This window comes from Syngnathus floridae, chromosome 2, assembly GCF_059516105.1.
Source record: "Syngnathus floridae isolate MCC-2025c chromosome 2, RoL_Sflo_1.0, whole genome shotgun sequence".
Taxonomy (NCBI): domain Eukaryota; kingdom Metazoa; phylum Chordata; class Actinopteri; order Syngnathiformes; family Syngnathidae; genus Syngnathus; species Syngnathus floridae.
Genome location: NC_142414.1, coordinates 6,825,982 through 6,841,685, shown reverse-complemented (window position 1 = coordinate 6,841,685; position 15,704 = coordinate 6,825,982). Strand labels below are relative to the sequence as shown.

At 40.3% G+C, this 15,704-nt stretch overlaps 1 protein-coding gene across 10 annotated transcripts in view; it reads left to right on the top strand.

The window, feature by feature from the left end:
* The window catches only part of ubr4 (ubiquitin protein ligase E3 component n-recognin 4), a 42,177-nt gene that overhangs the window by 1,953 nt on the left and 24,520 nt on the right, over window positions 1-15,704 (top strand). For 5 of the 10 annotated variants that reach the window (XM_088368555.1, XM_088368553.1, XM_088368552.1 and 2 more), the window contains exons 2-33: window positions 754-851; window positions 977-1,080; window positions 1,377-1,506; window positions 2,205-2,344; window positions 2,441-2,540; window positions 3,112-3,253; window positions 3,367-3,491; window positions 3,781-3,905; window positions 4,011-4,070; window positions 4,163-4,353; window positions 4,628-4,727; window positions 4,817-4,954; window positions 5,125-5,242; window positions 5,921-5,962; window positions 8,643-8,830; window positions 8,919-9,075; window positions 9,157-9,242; window positions 9,367-9,536; window positions 9,668-9,947; window positions 10,981-11,113; window positions 11,297-11,376; window positions 11,467-11,595; window positions 11,867-12,049; window positions 12,178-12,300; window positions 12,379-12,608; window positions 12,796-12,914; window positions 12,999-13,096; window positions 13,603-13,760; window positions 13,906-14,112; window positions 14,570-14,671; window positions 14,745-14,845; window positions 15,248-15,635. In XM_088368555.1, coding sequence (XP_088224681.1) covers window positions 754-851; window positions 977-1,080; window positions 1,377-1,506; window positions 2,205-2,344; window positions 2,441-2,540; window positions 3,112-3,253; window positions 3,367-3,491; window positions 3,781-3,905; window positions 4,011-4,070; window positions 4,163-4,353; window positions 4,628-4,727; window positions 4,817-4,954; window positions 5,125-5,242; window positions 5,921-5,962; window positions 8,643-8,830; window positions 8,919-9,075; window positions 9,157-9,242; window positions 9,367-9,536; window positions 9,668-9,947; window positions 10,981-11,113; window positions 11,297-11,376; window positions 11,467-11,595; window positions 11,867-12,049; window positions 12,178-12,300; window positions 12,379-12,608; window positions 12,796-12,914; window positions 12,999-13,096; window positions 13,603-13,760; window positions 13,906-14,112; window positions 14,570-14,671; window positions 14,745-14,845; window positions 15,248-15,635 — 4,545 coding nt within the window. The remainder of the gene's footprint in view (window positions 1-753; window positions 852-976; window positions 1,081-1,376; window positions 1,507-2,204; window positions 2,345-2,440; window positions 2,541-3,111; window positions 3,254-3,366; window positions 3,492-3,780; window positions 3,906-4,010; window positions 4,071-4,162; window positions 4,354-4,627; window positions 4,728-4,816; window positions 4,955-5,124; window positions 5,243-5,920; window positions 5,963-8,642; window positions 8,831-8,918; window positions 9,076-9,156; window positions 9,243-9,366; window positions 9,537-9,667; window positions 9,948-10,980; window positions 11,114-11,296; window positions 11,377-11,466; window positions 11,596-11,866; window positions 12,050-12,177; window positions 12,301-12,378; window positions 12,609-12,795; window positions 12,915-12,998; window positions 13,097-13,602; window positions 13,761-13,905; window positions 14,113-14,569; window positions 14,672-14,744; window positions 14,846-15,247; window positions 15,636-15,704) is intronic. The other 5 variants (XM_088368556.1, XM_088368554.1, XM_088368557.1 and 2 more) reach the window with 2 other exon arrangements.

The following is a 15,704-nucleotide window of genomic DNA, read 5'->3' as shown; positions in this document are numbered from 1 at the left end:
TTGGTGGCAGGCGGTGTATCTCGCTTGTTTAAAACCAGATTTTTTTTCTCCCCCTGTGTGAAAACCTTTTTGCATTTTGCTTGACTATAATTTACTATGTTGCCTCATTGTGCAACTGTGATTCAAATTTCTTCTGTATGCAGTGAGCCTAAAAAGGAAAAAAACAGAACACTGTATTGTGTTGTTGTTATAGGGTCATTCCATGCTAGATCACCCCCCAAAATCTGAACATTTTAACAAGGCTGATTTTGATTTTAAGGAAACTTGCTGTACTTGTTGAACGTGATAGCACAAAACGGAATTTCAAATTATAGGTGTTATTATAGGTGTTTGGGAGCTCCAGCCTACTGAATTTGAATAATTTCTGCAAAGAGGGCTTTGAACTCTTGTATCTCAGGAACTATTGGGTCAGACTTCACAAAACAGGTATTTGTGGACAGAAAATTCAAAAGGGTTCTAAATCTGTAAACATTTACAAGATTGGTGCATATTTTAGTAACTTTAACTTATGACCTATGATTTTACCGCAAAATTAACTTTGTGGCTCATGTAACAATTTTTTTATGAAGCGTAATCCCTCACATGTTCACAAGTTTCAGAGATGTACATATTTGTTTTTGCTGCAATAAGGAGTCAAAGTATCCATAGCCTCATAGTCAATAAGTATTTGATTTTCAATGAATATTTAATCAACATTCCACTTTGACTGAATGTGTCCAACATGGAATGAATGATTTGAATTTTCATTTACAGTGAATTGGACATTCTTCACCATGACAAACAGTATGAGCCGTTCTACTCGTCATTTGTGGCGCTCTCTGCACATTACATCACCACAGTATGTGGGCAAAGTACGTAACATCCACATTACATCAGTGTAATAGTTATTACTGTTTCTTCTGTGGAAAAAAATGTCTAAATCTTGTACTTTCTTGTAGCCTGTTATTAATAGTTGCTTTCCTTTTTTTAAACCAAGTACCAAGAAATCAGTTGCTCTCCGTTGCTGCGGCATGCAAAGTTCTGATTGAATTCTCCTTGTTGCGCCTGGAGAACCCAGATGAAGCATGTGCGGTGTCACAGGTGAGATTAGCCAGTCAGGCTTTTATAACACAAGTATGCCATTGAAGTCAGTTTACTTTCATTTTGTACTCAAATTATGTCAATCAATCAGCGCTTTTCATACAACAAAGAAGTGCAAAGTGTTTTACATAAAAACAATACAGTGCATAATAGACACATTAGGCATAGATATACCTCTGTTCTTCCATACATAATTTACACACACATAACTTTAAAAAGCCAAAGGAATGAAGAACAAAAAAGAAACTCTGAGGAAACACCACCCAACATTCACCACTTTTATTTATTTTTTGCAGAAACACCTGATTCTTCTAATAAAAGGACTTTGCACTGGCAGTAGCAGACTCGACCGCACAGAAATTATTACTTTCACTGCAATGATGAAGTCTGCCAAGCTGCCTCAAACTGTTAAAACCCTTTCGGATGGTAAGAGTGGGTTTTAATCCTTTGCGAATATGATGTTAGTGCATATGGAGTCGTCAGAGGTGGACGATGATTAGCGAGTAAGATAGAACAGATATAGCCAATGCTAATAGCTAACAATGTTTCGCCAAATACCAAAAGAAGTGTTTTGGTGTACTCTTTTCACTCAAGTCTGGGTCGAGCTGCGTTAGTGCACAAGGCAGCCACCGATGAACAACAAAATAGCAGGTAATCTATTAGGTGTCTACAGCTTGGTAAAATAATAGCGACACCGCAAGCAAGCAAGCAAGTAGTTTTGTCACCTCAACTGAGTCGTTTACAAGGTCAAAGCAGTCATTTTTGCTGAACCAGTTTAAAAAGTTGAAAATAACTGCCTCCCTAATCATGTCATCACATCATTAGATAATACCTCTTATTTCTGGGATGGTATAACGTAAATTTCTGGCATATTTGTAATTGTTACTGCACATGGAAAATATGACCCTGAAACTCGATTTGGAAAGAATAAATCCTGAATTGAATCAAAATCTCAATTTCTATCAGAAAAATTCAATTTCTTTCATTAATTGTTCAGCCCTATTCTCAGTCCTCTACAGTGGGTGATGTTACGATGTGTTCATGAAAGTGTCCCACTGATTGCGCAGTATGACCAGGTTGTAATCACAATTTTGAAATTGTCAGTTTTGCTTTTGTTTTAACAGTAGAGGACCAGAAAGATACACCTAGTGCTGTGAACCCTGAACTGAGACACAAAGAAGTACAAATGAACTTTTTTAATCAGCTAACTTCAGTGTTTAACCCTGACCTAAGCACTATTTTGGCCCCTTCAGCACACATGCAGGTAAGGATTTATGCTAAATATACATCAACAACTGGAGAATGTCTGAGATCTATGGTTGTGCATTTGCAGTTATAATTCTGTTGACTTCCTTTACAGCCAGAGAGCGATTGTGATGACCAGACATCCGACCAAGCTGTTCAGGCAAAAATGAAGAATGCATTTGTTTCTCAGAATGTGTCAAGCTTACAAGATCTGGGTGAATAGAAACTTTAAACACTTCTGTGACCAAGCTCAGACAGACAATTTGTTTCACATGTGAAGGAATGTATTGATACTTAATTGTAAATACATTCTTTATCTGGAGCATTTGCTCCCAAATTAAACCAAAACATAATAAAAAGATTATATAACCATAAAATTATATAATTTAGTATGTAAATTTCACCAACAGGAAGTTACTCATAAGACATGCCCGTTGAAATGCCAGACAATTACTGATTTTGGAATTCTTAACATATTTAAGTAAATGGTGATTGAGGACACAACTCGACTGGCAAATTTTAGATCTCCTCAATAGTAAGACAAGCATAACGGGGCTTTAACACAGTGAAGTGGAATAGGCAAAATTATGAAGTATGACACCACAGGCCTCTTTCCCTTCCTCTAATTTTGGTTTAAAAAGCAGTTGCAAAGGGTGCATGTGAGTGTTGAATGGCGCTTTTATGTCTTGAGGACCAGCCAATTTTGTGGAAACTTTGTGAAAGGGTGCTTCTGATGCCGAGTCTGTACAAACCGTGAAAGGTCTTAGTCTTTATTTGTCTTCTCAGGTGGGTCTGAGAAGTTGCTGCGAGTGTGTCTCAACCTGCCCTATTTTCTACGCTACATTAACCGTTTCCAAGATGCTGTGTCAGCAAACTCTTTCTTCATCATGCCTGCCACAGTAGCTGATGCCACAGCTGTCCGTAATGGGTATGTTGTATGTGCATATGTTTTCCATGTTTAATCAATAAGGGCAGTGTAGTCTGTGCCAGTGGGTCTAATGTGAATACATTCTGAATGTGCTCTAACCTACTCATCCCTAGATTTCATTCACTGGTGATTGACGTAACCATGGCTTTGGATACGCTCTCTCTGCCCGTGCTGGAGCCATTGACACCGGGCAGATTAATGGACATGACTGTCCTGGCTTTGAGTTGTCTTTACGCTGGTAGGCAGAGCATTCACCGAGTTCTTCTTTTCTGTTGTTGATCTGAGACATGTTGGCAATACTAGCTCAATCACCTAACACAGCCAAAAGCATTTGTTATTTGACCATCAAAAACCTGGAAGGGTTTTTCCTTGTTGTTTATTCATAATATGAATCTTTACTCAGTGATCAAATTACAGTTAAACAAAATGCACGTGTTCAATGCCAAAAATGAACCCTATGCTGTTAATGCATGCATGTGATGATGAATGAAAAAGATGTGTTGACGAGCCTTTTTTTGTGTGTTTAGGTGTGAGCGTGGCCACCTGCATGGCCATACTACAGGTGGGAAGTGGTTTGCAGCTTCGCTCCACATCCACTGGGACTAAAGAGGAGGACTATGAAAACGACGCCGCTACAATAGTCCAGAAATGTGTGAGTTTTATTATGACAATATTTGCGGTGCTTTTGCCAGAGTGAAGAAGTCCTTGTCAAAGGCATGATTTGACTTTGATGAGCCCTGTAATGTGTTTGCACCAGTTGGAGATCTATGAAATGATTGGACAAGCCATCAGCAATTCTCGTCGAGCTGGTGGAGAGGTGAGCACCAGGCCACTCAAGAATAACACAATAAACAGTGCTTTTAATGTGTGTCTGTGTTGTACTTAATGGTTTTGTGTTGTGTTCTGTAGCATTATCAGAACTTCCAGCTGCTTGGCGCGTGGTGCCTTTTAAACAGCCTATACCTGATTCTCAACCTGAGCCCCACGGCCCTGGCAGACAAAGGCAAAGAGAAAGATCCTTTGGCTGCTTTGCGTGTCAGAGATATTGCTGCTCGCACCAAAGATGGCGCTGGCTCTCCGAAGTTGGGTCCTGGCAAAGGGTAAAAGATGATTGGATATGTGATCATGAATATTTCTGATTCTTTTTGACATGATGGAACATGATAAATCCAACAGATAAATTATAACAAGGAATTATTTTAGCATTGTTAATGTCTACAGATTTTATACAAAATGTCGCGTGTGGTTTGAGTCCCCTGTTAATGCATAATCGTCAGCATAGCATCTCACAATGAGTGGCCACAATCAGACATCTGCATTGTCCTTGAATTTATAATCCTGATTTTTTTTTTTTCTTCATTTTTTTTTTTAAAGACACCAAGGATTCGGAGTTTTGTCTGTGATCTTGGCCAACCACGCCATCAAGCTTTTAACGTCACTTTTCCAAGATTTACAAGTTGAGGCCCTGCACAGAGTAAGTTACTGCTCTTCCCTTATACTGCTTGTGTTGTGAATATTCATGCTGAGCACGGATCCATTACCCATTCCTCTCTTCCCCTGCAGGGTTGGGCAAGTGACGGTCCACCTGCTGAGCTCAACATCATGGCACAGAGCACTTCCATCCAGAGAGTCCAAAGGCTCATCGACTCTGTACCTCTGACCAACCTTCTCTTCACCCTTCTGTCCACTGCCTATAAAAAGGTACTGTCAACAATAACTACCATTTCCCCTAACTCGGTGATCATGGCTTATAGAAAGATGTTTGGCCAGATAGAGACAAAGGATGCAGAAAGTTAAGTGACTAGAGCAGTCATGAAGCTGCCTGCGAGTATGACTGATTTTTCAGGTGCATTCCCTTTTGCTTCTATCAGGCTTGTGTTCTCCAGCGGCAGAGAAAAGGCTCAGTCAGCAGTGATGCCAGTGCTTCCACCGATTCCAACACCTACTATGAGGATGACTTCAGCAGTACTGAAGAGGACAGCAGCCAAGGTAAAGAGTCAGCACATATCATTTCAAGTTTGCACAACAAAAAATTATACACCTTCTGTCTTTTTGTCCTAGGCACCTTCTACAATAACCTCAACTCAAACATGTTTTCTTATTCTATTTGAATCGATGATAGAAATAAGTGTTTTAACGTTTCCATTATACCTAACTCAAATACCTGCCGTAAATTGAATTTCACAACATAATTCTGATAGTAGTTACTGACATTTTGGACTGTGGATAAGTGATCTTCTTATGTAGATTCAGTTTATGAATGGCAATGCCCAATATGGATTAATTACATTTTGACACGTTTCTCTGTCTCTCTCCCTTTCCCTCTCCATCGCTCTAGTTAAGTGTATTTTCAGTGCATTAGCAAATTGGAGCTAATAAGAGCTGAGGACCAGTTCATGTCATCAATGTAGTGCTTTATCAATTCTTAAGTGTAAATCTAGGCAGGTACAAAAAGCTAAGTCTCGGCTGGGTTTGGTGTCAGTGCTTGTGTCAGTGTATGGAGCCGCTTGAAAAAAGCCACGAGTCACCTCTATCTGTGGATAGGTTAGTTATGATGTAAGAGCAGTGAGAGGGATAAACACATGCAGCACACTCACAAAAATGTCATTAACATTTTTGTCTAGTCACCCCATATGATAGCGCAGTTGACAGTGTCTACTATCTCAGCAGAGAGAAGACAGGAGAAGACAAGTGCAGCTTGTGTCTCAGGTCAGCAGATTTCTGTCCTCAGGTCAAAAGACTTGGTGTTCACTTCACTGTCCTACACTCATTTTTGTTATTTTATGTCTCACTATGTAGGCTATCAGCTACAGCTACATTAGCTAAGTAAAGAGCCACAGAGGACAAAACTTTGGCAAATTGTCAGTTCTGTGAAAGGTGCCTTTTGTCATAATTGGCTGATAAAAACTGATTTTTGTCAAAGAGGTTCATCTGTGGTTCACTGTACTTGAAAGGATAATACCAGTGGTCTAATTATGTGGGTCCTTAGCACATACATAATAACCCCACTGGGTGTCTAATGGTAACAAACCTATATTTCTGTACCTTCTTATTTTGCCTTTACACTGTACACTTGCCAATGGTAATGCTGTTTAAGGTAAGTTTTTGTACTGTGTATGTATATTCGGGCCCGACCGACATGATCTTTTTTGGCCGATGCCGAAAGAAAGAATTTGAATATTTGAAAGAAAAAAAAATATTACCGATTAATCTGACTATTAATTCTAAAAATACGTACCAAATATATTGTTTTTTTATTTTGTCACTTCCAACAAATACATGAATCACAATTAACATTTGACTATTTTACAAGACTTTGTCCTTCAGTATTTTGGTTTTAAACAGAGCAAAATTAATGGCAAAACATGCAAAAAAGGTCAATAAAAGCATTAAAACTTTGGGAGATTATTTAACTAAAACAAAAATGAATCATTTTTTTTAAACAAGTTTTGAAATATCTCTGATCTTGTACTTGTTTCTGCAAATTGGAAGAAGGTTATTGTATAACTTTACAACCTTAGCAATACAACATAAACAAAAGCTGGACAAACAGCACACGTCGAAATGGCTGTTGTTGTCTCTGGTAGGTTATCGAGAAGATCTGAGGGTTAATTGAAGTCACAGCTCTATTTAGTGGACAAACACTGTAAGAACTCCATTCTGCACCACTCGGACGCTATTCAGCGTGTATGCACTGTTTTATGAGAGACTTGGCAGAACGATTAATCGGGCGGGCCCTAGTATATATAGCTTCTACATCTACTCTTTTTGCCAGACAGTTGTGACTGCATAAAAAGTGTCTTAATGACATATACATGTAACTTTTCTTTGCAAGCAATTTTACCCAGTTTCTTCATTTTTGGTCACAATGTGTTTTTTGAAATGCATGTTGCATTATGTGTCATACATGTCTAAAAATATTGGAAGTATCAAAACAACGTAGAACCCACTTGAAATCAGTGGTATTATTCTTGAATATTACAAAGATGGGCTTGCACTGCGCTTAAGCATACTATGGTGCGTCTCACTGACACCTGACAAGTTGTATTTTTTTCTATGTTGCATGAAAATGTGAATATCTACTTAAAGCTATAGGTTTGCAGTTACTTCGAAACTATTAGTTTTTCTTAACTCTTAAATCCTGAAACTGAGGTTCAGGACTTAATTTCAATAGGCATTGGTGGCCTTTTCAAATGCACAGAGGTATTTCTACTATTCAATTCACAGCCCACCTTCACTGCAGAGTCGCAAGATGGTATACCGTATTTTCCGCGCTGTAACCCGCACCAGATTAAAAGGCACACCTTCAATGAATGGCCCATTTTAAAACTTTGTCCATATATAAAGCGCACCGGAAGGCGCATAGAATAAATAACTCAACGTTGCTCAAACGTTAATGGAATCACAATATAGTAACATTCAATAGTAATAGTGAAAACAATATGTCAATAACTCAACGTTGCTCAAACGTTAATATCACACAACACACAAAATAAACACGTAAAGCTTACTTTAATAAATTAGTCTTCATCCATAAATCCATATTGGTCCATATATAAGGCGCACCGGATTATAAGGCGCACTGTCGGCTTTTGAGAAAATTGGAGGTTTTTAGGTGCGCCTTATAGTGCGGAAAATATGGTAATTAACTGACGTGGAATGGGTTAGGATTCAGTTTCATCACGCTACAATACTGAGATAAGAGATCCCAATTTTTGCTAGTTACCAAATTATCACATGCCTACACTTGCTCACATGAGTTTTGGTGATAATTCCCCAGAGTTTTCAGCTGTAAAGTTTTCATAAAAGTTGCATCGGCCATTGCAGTGAAAGAATAGGAATCCACATGACAAACCTTTACAGAATCTTTGGGCACATCGCTTCACCATTGTGCTTGTTGGAGGTCCATGGCTTGTCGGAACTTTTTTGGTTAAGTTCTATGGCAGCTGATAGAAATTTTATTGATCGATGTTACAATGAAAGTCTCTGGACTCGACAGGGGCGTGATGGACCTTGAATGTTTGCGGACGTGGCTTTGTTACGGGGCAATTTTGTATAATTTATAGTCGTATATTTTTTAACAATTTGGGTGAGACTACATTCAATCATGACCATTAGCCTTTACTACCTGTTTTTACATAATTTATGAATTGAAATAAATTCACATTGAAGGCAAATTCTCTTCAGGCAAGCGCTTACTACTTCCTCCTTTAAGTGGATATTCACCAATAAATGTTCACTTTTACATTTTCTTGTCCACCACTTGCAGTGTTGTAGGCGTCACAAAATAGTTTGACTCCAATACTATTGCATAAGTACCTGGGAAGTCTTAGCAAACTTACTGGCATCTCTATATAAAATGGTCATAGACAAATGTTTTCCATTGCAGATGATGACAGTGAACCCATCCTGGGACTTTGGTTTGAAGAGACTATTTCACCCACCAAAGACAAAGTAGCCCCCCCACCGCCTCCACCACCCCCTCCTCTGGAGACCTCACCCAGACTAAAGAGCCCCAGCAAACAGAATCAAAGCGAGAATGGCAACATTTTGGCGGGCCGTAAAGATCCAGAGCTTGTGAGATGATGATGATGATTATAGTTTCATGAGGTTTGACCTTCACTGCTCAAGTTGTTCATATGTTCTACTTTTTTTGCCCCTACAGTTCCTTAGTTTGGCATCTAGTATTTTGAACTTCATTACCACTTCTATGCTCAAGTCCAGGAACAACTTCATCCGCAACTACCTAAGTGTATCGCTAACAGAGCAACACATGGCAACGTTAGCCAGCATCATCAAAGATATGGACAAATATGTAAATGGTATGCTTTACAAATGCTGCTCTGAACTGAATTTGTTTTATTATGTTTGCTAGTCTACACACGATTTACATTTCTCCTCAGGATCCTCAGATGAGGCCTTCTCTTTAGCTCTATATCACTTCAACCACACCCTAGTAACATCAGACCTGCCGTCACCATCCCTGCAGGTAAGAGGAATACATTTCTATTACTTTAAAGTATTTTTACACACGCCATACATAACAACCTACTTTATGAACAGAACTTATTCCAGGGCGTATGAAGTTCTACCACTGTTGTCTCTTTTCTTAGAACACCCTTCTTCAGCAACTCGGTGTTGCGCCCTTCTCAGAGGGTCCATGGCCCTTATACATTCACCCTCAGTCACTCTCAGTCCTATCCAGGCTTCTTCTCATCTGGCAGCACAAAGCCAGTGTGCAGGGAGAGCCAGATGTGCCTGAGTGTATGAAAGTCTGGGAAAGGTATTGTTCCCTTTAAGTTTTCAGATCCCAACCTTAGACTCATTACTACAAACCAGCAAAGCCTTTGAAACTCCTATTTAACAACATCTACTGACATCAGTTTGATCACTCTCTTTATCTGTCACTCATAGATTTTTGGGAACACTGAAGCAGCACACCATTCAGGGAGCTGTTCACGGAGAGGATGACCTTAACGTGGAGCACCTTCAACTCATGCTTTTGCTCTTCCATAAGTTGTCGGAACGTGGCAGATGGACAGTCCTTACTTTGGTCACCCAGGCAATCACTGACGTGGCAATGAGTAGAGACAGCCAGCTGAAAGCAGTTCCCCTCAACCTGGCTCGCCTGCTGCTGGTTTTTGACTACTTGCTGCGCCACTACTCGAAAGCTCCTTTGTTCCTTTTTGAACAGGTAGATCTTGTAGATATCTCCGAATGAATTGATAGCATTGTGCTTTGTTAAATTCTACTTTTGTATTCCATCCTTAAAGTAGTACTCGTTCCCTATCATTACCTGCTAAAGGCATTCCAAACGATCTTTCAGACAGCTCAGAAACCAGAGCCTATTCGTTTGTTTTTTTAATGCTGCACATGCGCAGGTCCCTCCTCCCCATCCTTCCCTGTTGTTTTCACGCAGCGCTTCCACACTTGCATGCACGCGCGCCATATTTAAAGTGGTCTTCTCAAAGACGTCAAATACAGGCTTTCTTTTGTGAGAACCTTCATCACAACGTTCAGTAGCCATTTTAACTCGGAAGTCAAGCAGGGAATGCTACATCTAAGCCAGAGTATCCAAAATTCACGGGTTTTAATCACAAGTTACGCGCATGCGCAGTACTTGGTGCAGGGACGTGAGCAAGCATAGATGTCAACAAGGAAATAAATAAATAACACATTGATGAGTTAAATGATCAATGCTGCCATTATTCACACCGACAATGATTGGCTGTAGTTTTTCTGGGCACGCACGCACGCACGCACGTACGTACGTACACACACACACACACACACACACACACACACACACACACACACACACACACACACACATATATATATATATATACCTCAGACAGACTGTTATATTAATATACACATATACATATATATAGATAGATATATATATGTGTGTGTGTGTGTGTGTGTGTGTGTGTGTGTGTGTGTGTGTGTGTGTGTGTGTGTGTGTGTGTGTGTGTGTGTGTGTGTGTGTGTGTGTGTGTGTGTGTGTGTGTGTGTGTGTGTGTGTGTGTGTGTGTGTGTATGTGTATATCTATATATATGTATATGTGTATATTAATATAACAGTCTGTCTGAGGTATATGGGGAGAAATTTGAGAAATATTGTAGAATAAATTCTAAATAAGATCCTCTGTAATACCTTTGCTTAATAATTGAAGCATAGTTGGAGATATTTAGCTTCTCCCACTGATGGTTTTTATTTTTAGGTGCAGTACAATCTCCTCACCCCTCCATCAAGTGGGCCAAGCTCTCTCCAAGATGTCAGCAAACGTGGCGGTATTCCACTTTACTATGGCTTTAAGGAAGTGGAGGAGAACTGGGCCAAGCACTGTCCAACTAGTAAGTGCAGGAGGCAAAATCTTTGTACTTGCAAGGCATGTGGTCCATTCAACTAAATGACATCACAAGCATGAGCTAGTTATAGAATACTCAGCTAAGCAAAACTCTTACAGCCTGCTTGATTTCATTTTGAAAATTGTATTCTGCAACAATCTAAAAATACTGGTTTTTCTCCTATTCTAGATTCAAATGTTCAGCCCAAATTTTATTGTGTGTTGTCCCCTGAGGCATCTGAAGATGATATCAGTAGACTAGACACCAAGGTGAGGCCATTGATCTTCCTTATATATTGTTCTTGTGATATGAGAAGAGCCTTTCAACGTGACCCCACACCCCCCTCCCTCCGTTGATAGGTATTTCCAAAGCTGTTCAACGGAGCAGTGAAATATGATGAACTATATGCATGGCTGATCTCACTCCTGGCAGCAGGCTCACAGTTTGACACAGCAAGAAGACAAGAGAACAAGCCCATCACTCCAATGGTGAGAGCAAACCACAAATGCTTACAGATGGGAGTCAAGCATTTCTCACAAATTTTCCGATGTCATCTTTAAGATGCAGATTGTTATGTTACTAGCATGGTAATTATATATCCATGTGATTCAACATTTGGATTCCAACAAAAAAATGTGCAAGAAAACAAGCGCTTTTGCCGTTAATTGACGGTTAAACTATAGACAAAACAAGGGTAGACACTACACGAAAATGTTTCCTCTACGGTTTTACTAAACAACTGTTAACGGCTTTGTACAGGAGGCCTGTTCCCTTCAGTACTTTTTCTTAGTGCTGTGGAGGATCTTAGGAGCTTTACCACCTTCAAAAGCCTACATGGAGCAGCTCAAGTCTGGTTGCGGGGATCCCAGTGAGAGTGACATCCTTCATACGCTGCGGTGGTCTTCACGCCTCAGAGTGTCAACTTACGTGAATTGGATTAAGGTTTGTTGACCAAGTACTTTACAGTGCTAATAAGAGTCAATGACTGAATGTGTGATTTTTCATCCCGTATTCTTTTTGTCATTTGGGCTGCTTGTAATTCTCTTTCCTGTCCATGTCCTCACTGACAGGAGCACTTGGTGAAGCAGGGAATGAAAGCAGACCAAGCAGCCTCTCTGGTTGAAATCACAGCTGCTAAGTGCAGCTCAGTTAAATATGATGTTGAGCTAGCAGAAGAATACATTGCTAGACAGGTAATGTTCACAATCTTAGCACCAACAGCTAACACTTTATGGTCCATTTTTTTCATTTGATTTTCTATGACACTGCAGATATCAACATTCTCCACTATCGACCCAAATGTCATAGTTCCACTCAATCAGCTGCCCTCGCTACAAGCCATCTATACACTGGATGCAGTTATTTCCAAAGTACAGGTCTCCCTGGATGAACATTTGTCCAAGGTTGCCATTGAGACAGACACTCAAAAGTCATCTGAGATCACAAAGAACTTGTTGTCTGCCACGCTGCAGCTTGCTGACGTTTACACAGCCTTTACAAGGTGAGTTTCTCATGGGGAATGTGTATAATTGAAGCAGCTTCAGTTAGGAATGATTAGGATCAATTCCAATAGCAGGCTAAACTTGTTGCTGTAGTTTATTTGGGGGAGGGGGTTAATGTTGAGCCAAGTCTCTCCATGTCAATTACATATTATAGAATAAGAAATTGAAAGCCTTAATTTGTCTCAGGTCTTATCTACTAATGAACATACCAGAGGAAGGGGAAAACAAGCTGTCAGATGCCAAGCTCCAGGGTTATGCTGCTGTGCTGTCCATTGGCTCCACCCGCTGCAAGGCCAATTTGCTGGGTATGTAATGCAACTATTTAGTGCAGCGGTCTTGAACATTGTGTGTTGAGTCGCTCATTAACTGTTTGAAACAAACACGTTCAGGGCAGAATGTTATGCAGAACTTGCCACCAGCTGTACAGACATTATGTGAGACATGGAACAGCATCCATACCAACGAGTTCCCCAACATCGGATCTTGGGTATGTAACCAGAAAGACTACATGATACTATTTACTTGTATCGGAATTTACTGACGACAGTTGATTCTCGCTGTTTGGAGGGGAAAGATTCCGGGCTGCCCCATGAATAGTGAAAATCCTCAAATAACAGGCACCCTTTTTAATTGCATTTGGGAGAGGGTGGGTGGTTGTATTTTAACCCTCCAATTTTTTTTTAAATAAGCAGAGATGTACCCTCAATTGGCTTTTTCCACAGAAAATTGGATTGGCTTCCAGAGAAAAAACAAAATTCTACCTCTGATGTTAATTGTGCTCCTGTATTGCCTTTTGAGGCTCCCAATATAGTATGGAGCATTGTATCACTCTTTTTAATAATTTGAGAAAAATATTCTATCATTTGTGCTACACGTGAAGTCCACTATAATCTTGAATTGTATGGCTAGAATAATTTCTGGTTTCCAGAGTAGTCCAGTGCATGTCATTACAACAATCATTTGACTGATATTTATACTTGCTTTCCCTTTCAGCGAAATGCATTTGCCAACGATACCATTCCATCAGAGAGCTACATTAGTGCCATCCAAGCAGCACACCTGGGAACACTGAGTTGCCAGTCTTTGCCTTTGGCATCGTCTCTCAAACACATTCTGCTGTCTTTGGTTCGCCTCACCGGTGATCTCATTGTGTAAGTGGTAGTCCAGTGCAGACGAGATCTGAATCAGCACCAATTGTGAACTCTACAATAATAGTTTTTGTTGTCCATGTAGCCCGAAGAGATAAATGTACGATATTTGCAGGTTTTCCTTAGTTAATTTTTTCTTGTCTTTTAGCACAGAGGAGGTGAATCCTTCTCAGGTTGTGCGTACACTGCTCCCCCTCCTCCTGGAGAGCAGCACTGAGAGTGTGGCAGAAATCAGCACCACGTCACTAGAGCGCATTCTTGGCCCATCAGAGTCGGATGCCTTTCTGGGCCGCGTCTATGAACGTTTGGTGACCGGATGTTACAACATCATCGCAAATCACTCTGACGCCAACAGGTAGCATTGTCACAATATTAGTATTTCATCCCTCCTGACCGCCCCAGGCAGAGCCGAAAGCATCCATTGTTCCCTTTGCGCATGCACAGGGAACATTAAGTGCTCTCAGCGCCACCTCTTGAGCTTTAATCGCTAATTTAATTTTATTATAGCATCTTGCAGTCTACAAGATGAAACGTTTTTTGCAAGTTTTTTTCCTCTTTATGACAAGAAGCACATTGGTCGTAATGCCTGAACTGGACATTTAGGTTTGCCACTGACAAACAAGAAAACATGCTTCTCTCTGTGCATGCACAGGGAAGATTTAGTACGTACTTTCAGCGGAGCCTCTGGTGGTCATTAGGGATTAAATAGAACTGCAGTTATAGTCATAACTTTAATTTTACAGTTGCCGAAAACTGCATTCGTGTTATATTGTTCACTTATATAATTCTTTGATTAACTCTCGTCATTCCAGTGGTTTGGATGAGTCTGTTCTTGAGGAATGCCTCCAGTACCTTGAAAAACAGCTTGAGAGCGTTCAGGTCCGCAAAGCCATGGAGGAGTTCTTCTCGTTTAGGTATTTAATGACATGCGACGCATTACGGCCCATAAGCACAACTTCATTGCTCACCTTGTTCACTTTTTTGCAGCGGTGAGCTTGTCCAAATTATGATGGCAACAGCCAACGAAAGTCTGTCTGCAAAATTCTGCAACAGAGTGCTGAAATTTTTCACAAAGCTTTTCCAGCTAAGTAAGTCCAGATCATTAGTTATGTTGTTATTATTATTATTGTTATTAGAATTATTGAGCTGTAATCAAAGAGAACATTTGATGATTTAAACTCGCTACTAACATCTACAAATTGCTGCCATTGTCTATACTACTGGTCAGGCCACACAATGGGTGCTATTTTTTGAAAATTACTGACTATAAAGTATTTTGAAAGTGGCTTTCTCTCTCATGATTCAATGCTAATGGTTGAACAAACTTGCTCTTTTGGGGCTCTCTATCATCTCTATTGAATTAAATAAGCCTTAATTAGTCCTGCAATGGTAGAGTGTAAAATGATCAACAGTATGGTAAAAGACATATGTTAAATATTATGTTTGATTAATACATTTACATCACTTGGATGCTTTTTCCCCCCCCCTAGCGGAAAAGAGCCCAAACCCCAGTTTGCTCTGTCTTTGTGGCTCTCTGGCACAGCTGGCTTGTGTGGAACCTTCTCGTCTGCAGTCCTGGCTGACGCGCATGACTGCCACCCCACCCAAGGACTCTGAGCAACTGGAAATTGTGCAAGAAAACCGACAGCTTTTGCAAGTCCTCACCACTCATATAGTGCGAGACAACAGCCAGGTGGGGGAAGGAGTGTGCACTGTCCTCCTGAGTACACTCATCCCCATGGCAACAGACATGCTGGCAAATGGAGATGGGACAGGATTTCCTGAGCTCATGGTCATCATGGCCACTTTAGCCAGTGCTGGACAGGGAGCGGGCCACCTGCAGCTGCACAGGGCGGTTACTGACTGGCTTACAAGATGGTAAGATGTTGCATGTTAATTTGGATGAAATGGGCGAACTTGTGTGAACATGCATATTCTAAACTCATT